Here is a 5,828-nt window from a genome sequence, read left to right on the forward strand (position 1 = left end):
AAAATTACTGTTATTGTATGACAAGAAGATTAATCGTCGATGTATATATGTTAAAAATAAAAATTACTTATATTTGTATTTACGAGAGAGTGGGGTTAACAAGGGCTTGTGTACGTACTTTTTATTTAGATCAATACAACGGCTCACATTAGTCTCGTGTGTATATGTATATATATTGAAGCAATTAGTCTCGTTAATATTTGATCGACATTAGTTGGTTCAAAACAAAGCATCCGCAACGTTAGGTTAATATACAATTTTGGTCAAATATTTTTCCTAACATATTGCAATTTTCGGTCATCTATGTTTGTTTCTTTACGATTATGATACTTAATGTTTTAAAATTTTAGTTTTAGTCATTTTTCATCGAGAGCATTAATACGTTGTTGTACACGTAAGTGATTGACACCATCTTGGTGTGGTCACCGCAGCGCTGCTTTGGGAAAAAAACAATGATAATTGATTAGAACTTAAATTTGAGACCATATATGATCAAAATTACAATTTTCTCAATAATTTTGTGATTTATAATTTTTAAATTCTGATTTATTGATGTTATTTCATAAATTACGCATCAAAACTATTATAAATATATTTATTTGTGTTAGTATATGTAAATTTAAAAGATAATTTATTTGAAATAGACAAATATGAAATCTTTAAATTATCTCATACTACATAACGATATGTTAAAAATTTGTGTGCAAACCATTATTTCCTCCATTCCATTGATAACACAACTCTTCAAGAACACAGATGAAGATCGAGGATGATTAATAGAGAGAACTTTCATTAACTAATCTTCAAGAATTGTTCAATTGAAATACAATTCACTTTCTCCATATTTATTTAATAATGTTTTACTTCGCCGGTGTTATTACCGAAGTTGATTGATATATACTACTTCATAATTAATAATCACCTTAGTAACTTTAGCTAATTAAAAACTAAAAATTCTACTAGTGAATTAAGCTAAATGCTGAACTAACTTGTTATAAAAAATCTTATTAGTCTAGAATTACAAAATACCATATTTAATATCTCATTATTAACAATAAAAAAAATAAATTAAAAAATAAGATATTCCTTTCAATATTTATTATTGATTACTTGTAAATGAAAACTAAATAAATGATTGAGTGGTTGACCAAACTTCCATAACCCATATAATTTTAAAGATAAGCACAAAAGCACGACTTAGTCAACACACACACACGCACATATGTGATTTAAATAATCTATATAATTTGATATAATATCTTGCCAATTCATATAGAATTGACCTTCACTGGTAGCCTTCTTCTAACCACGAAAACGAGTTCAGCACCTCGACTAAGAATTGTCGTAGTAGCTGGTTATTTTTGTCCAACTGATTATTTTTTCCGGGTATTTTAATTTATTTTCTTAGAAAATATGAATTTTTCTTATTAATAACAATACGAATAATTAATGTGCTCGTGTTACATGTACTCAAAAGTAGGAGGACCACACCATTATCATATTCAGAAGACAAATTCAGTAAGGGGGAGTGATTTTTCTACGTTTATTAATTAAATTTGGAGATTGTAGTTGACTTGACTGGCAACGATGATTCGTGGAAAAGAAATGGCCAACTGCACCAAGTCGGTATTGAAGATATTGTGTAGGCTATATATACAACCTGATTAGTTGCTTTGCTAGACATAAATTAATACATAAAAAATAACAGAGAAGATAATTTATATTTTCTTCCGAGTAAGATAGAATGGGTAAAGCGGAAGACTCCATGGAAAAGTCTCACCCACCAGTGGAACCGCCAGAATACGGCCGACCACTGGCGGCAACGGGCATACCTATGCCCGCTCTGAACGTTCAAGGAGGGGATCAGGGCAAATGGTCCACTGACCTCTGTGATTGCTGCTCTGATGTCCCCAATTGTAAGTGACCGGCAGTATATATACTGGTTCCTTGCTCATAAAAGTTTAAAAATCACACCGATTTTTGTAGATTTTAAAAATATAAACGTATTGGATCAAGATTTTTGCTTATTATATAGAAGTCTACTAGTATCAAAATAATTTTTTTATAGAGTTTTAAAAAAATCAAGTAATATTTAACATTGACTTAGACTAAATAAAAATCTAGATGAATTTAAATTTTCAACATATTTTTAATGATTTTATCAAATTCATTAACATATAAACATTAAAACCTAAAAATTTGAATAGATTTTTAAAATTTTAACTCATACACAATTTTTTTCTTTTTTCTCTCCACTCACATCACCTCTCTTCTCTTCGCATCTTCTCTAATCTTATATATATGTCATTTTCTAATTTTTTTTTTCATATTTTTGTAAGTTTGTAATGAAGGACTAAAAGTTATATTTGAAATCTCGGAAAGGTTGAAAGATGATTAGAAGACTGGGGAATATATATCACCATAAATTAATTATGAATCTAAAAATAAAAATAAAAGGCTCCGTCAGCTAGCTTATGCGATCATTATAATTATCTCTTACTTTGAATTTATCGTATAGAAACTGACGTTTGTTATATACACAGGTTGCTTAACATGTTGGTGCCCGTGTATCACTTTTGGACAAATTGCTGAGATAGTTGATCAAGGATCCACTTGTGAGTCATTTTTATTTATTCTTTTACTTGATTTTATATAATATCGAATATGATGGAGATGTTGCATGTTGAAAAATTAGCTTGCGGAGCAAGTGGGGCTTTGTACGCCCTGATAGCATTTGTCACTGGATGTACTTGCATATATTCGTGCTTCTATCGATCTCGAATGAGAACTCAGTACAAGCTGCCGGAGTCCCCATGCGGAGATTGTTTGGTTCATTGTTGTTGCGAATCGTGCGCCCTGTGTCAAGAATATCGAGAGCTCCAACACCGTGGATTCGATATGTCTCTTGGTAATTATTTACTGGTTTGCTGTTTTGCTTGGTGTGTTTGTAAGCTTGCAACAACTAGTCTTATATTTTACATATATGGAATCTACTGCTCTTCAATTCCTGCAAGATTAGAATAGAAAGGCCTGATCTCTTATATTGTATAAATTTGTTGTATTGAATACATATATATATAGGATGGCATGGCAACATGGAGAAACAAAATCAAGGACAAGGGGTAACAGCTGCCCCGTTTGTCGGAGGAATGAACCGATAAGCATTGCCGCAGACTACGTACTGAGGCTGCAATATCAAACGTATATGTATCTATATACACGATCTATGTTGGATAATGTATGTTTTTCGATTTTCGAGTGTGTAATAATTTCAAGTCTAATGTTTTGTCGTGAATAAAATAAATGTTTGTCTGAAAAAAGAAAATACCCCGTGGCCTTAATTTTCAAATTTTAGATTAATGATAAGTTTTATTATGTTTAATAACATTTACTTTCGTGGATCTTTTGAAATTCAAAGTAAATATAATTTTTATTTGAGTATGTCTCACGTTCTTACGAATCTTTATCTGTGAGACGGGTCAAGTCTACCGATATTCACAATAAAAAGTAATACTCTTAGCATAAAAAGTAATATTTTTTCATGGATGACCCAAATAAGATATGTGTATCACAAAATACGACTCGTGAGATTGTCTCACACAAGTTATTATTTTTTTTTTTTCTCGTGTGCGAGGGTAAACGGTGAGTTGTGTCATGTGTGAGAGAGTGAGACTTTAACTTATAGAGAAAATTCGGTGCTAAGAACTCACCTGCCGGCACTTATCTTGCCCGACGAAATTATTTCGATCGGTATACCAAACTTATACATTTTTTTTAAAAAAATGTATAAGTTTGGATAAATAAATATGATATAAAAATTTAATTAAATAAATAAATATTTTATTTATTAAATTTTAAAAAATATTTTAAGTCTACTTCTATTGTCTGATAAAATTTTATCTCAATTTGTTATATTTATTTCTTGATAAACTCTGTTCAAATATTTAACAATATTAAATTTTAATAAAATTTTAGTTTGTTAGGTTTGCTTGATTTAACGGAGTTTTTGAATTAAAAACTGAAATCGAACTAATTAACCAAAATTAAAATTGGCTTTTAATAAGGTAAGTTAATTATTTCAGCTTAACCGAATTTGCAATCGGATCAAATTGAATTGGATGTAACATAATAGGAATCAATATGTTTTTCGCAACAACTATTTATATAAATAAGTTATTTATGAAGCAAAGTAATAAAAAAATATAAAATATTATGTATCGATTTCAATCAAACCATATTAAAATGGATTCGGTTAACTTTCAAGCAACCCAATTCGATTTAATATTAATATTAAATTCACTTCCATCAGAACCGAGTTCCAAGTTGACCCGGTCCAATAAACATCTCTGAACCGAACCAAGAGCTAAGGATCTGGTCCACATGAGGTCAGATCCAATGAAAAATCTGTCATAGGATCATATTCAGGCCACTGATATGCATTACTATTTTTAATCATATTTTTTGCAAAAATTCAAATATACAAAATATTTAAAATGTTGACAATATAAAAATAGAAAGGAAAATGTAAGTTTTATTTATTACCATGTATTAAAAGTTGTGTTGACTTAATGCTAAAACGAACACCAAAATCCTGAATATTTTTAAGGTAAAATGTCATTTTTAGTCTCCTATGTACTTGTTATGACATTTTTAATCATGTATGTTTCACTATATCAATTATAGTTATGTAACTATGTTTTTTATTCATCAATTTTAGTCATTTTCGTCAAATTCTTTTAATTATGTGTCTAATATCATTGTTAAAATTTATAACTAAGTTGTCAAACATACGTACATATCTCGATACAAAAATTTTAACTACGTATTTACAAAAATTTAACAATTGATCATTTAATTATATAATTTTGGAAAGAATGACTGAAATGCTAAAAAATATAGTTGCATGACTATAATTGATCTAACGAAATATATACGACTACAAATATCACACACCAATACATACATGAGTAAAATTGACATTTTTTCTATTTTTAATCTACAAAATAATAGTAATATAGGGTTGCGTGTTAATTTTTTTTCCTTCTAATTTTTTCAGGAAGAGCTGTACATTGTTCATGGGCATCTCAGAGTTGGAGACTTGGGATAACATTTTTACCATAGAAAGTAAGACAACAACATTTGTCCAAAAAACATTATAAATTCGAGTTGAAAATTAATAACATCGTTTTCACCAAAGAAGATTAAAAACTATACTTCAAAGAGAATGGGGGCTATGTTAGATTGGTGTAACGAATGATAATTGGATGTTACGATCCACTTGAAATATATGTTGGAATTTAGATTATCACTTAAATTAATAAATTTGATGTATCGTAATGATGTTTCATGTTATGCTTCGAATTAGGGGTGTCAATCGAGTCGGGTGAATCGGGTTTCGGGTTAAAACGCGAATTTTTTTTCAACCCGAACCCGAACCAACCCGAAAATCCCCAACCCGAACACGAACACGTCTAACCTGACTTAAATCATCTAACCCGCATAACCCGAATTTTATTTATTTTTTTTAAAAAAATTAATGAAAAAAATTCGAAAAAATAAATAAATAATAATAATATTTTAATTTAAACACATAATAACAAAATTTTCGATTTAAATTTGAAAGTTTAATTCTAGAAAATTAAAAGTATATTTACTAAATCAAATAAACAATTGTTAAAAAATAAAAAATATATAAAATAAATATTAAATGTTGAAAATTTATCATATAAATATACAATAAATTTTTTCAAACATACAATATATAAAAATATAGGTAATATTTTCAAAAAAAAAAATTTCGGGTCAACCAGCTACTCAACCCGAAACCC

At 28.8% G+C, this 5,828-nt stretch overlaps 1 protein-coding gene across 1 annotated transcript; it reads left to right on the forward strand.

Annotated features, from left to right (window-relative positions):
- The first annotated feature begins 1,656 nt into the window (after nt 1-1,656).
- LOC140990008 (protein PLANT CADMIUM RESISTANCE 2-like) lies at nt 1,657-3,435 on the forward strand. The gene is made up of 4 exons (XM_073459601.1): nt 1,657-1,916; nt 2,544-2,615; nt 2,696-2,908; nt 3,082-3,435. The coding sequence occupies exons 1-4, from the start codon at nt 1,745-1,747 to the stop codon at nt 3,159-3,161; spliced, it is 537 nt and encodes a 178-aa protein (XP_073315702.1). The 5' UTR covers nt 1,657-1,744; the 3' UTR covers nt 3,162-3,435.
- Nucleotides 3,436-5,828: the final 2,393 nt, after the last annotated feature.

Source organism: Primulina huaijiensis, chromosome 12, assembly GCF_012295235.1.
Source record: "Primulina huaijiensis isolate GDHJ02 chromosome 12, ASM1229523v2, whole genome shotgun sequence".
Classification (NCBI taxonomy): domain Eukaryota; kingdom Viridiplantae; phylum Streptophyta; class Magnoliopsida; order Lamiales; family Gesneriaceae; genus Primulina; species Primulina huaijiensis.

Bases quoted from the DNA above. Each gene is read 5' to 3' on its own strand.
- LOC140990008 (XM_073459601.1), top strand. From the start codon at position 1,745: ATGGGTAAAGCGGAAGACTCCATGGAAAAGTCTCACCCACCAGTGGAA. The intron at 1,917-2,543 runs GTAAGTGACCGG...TTATATACACAG, and splicing joins CTGCTCTGATGTCCCCAATT to GTTGCTTAACATGTTGGTGC. The intron at 2,909-3,081 runs GTAATTATTTAC...ATATATATATAG, and splicing joins TGGATTCGATATGTCTCTTG to GATGGCATGGCAACATGGAG.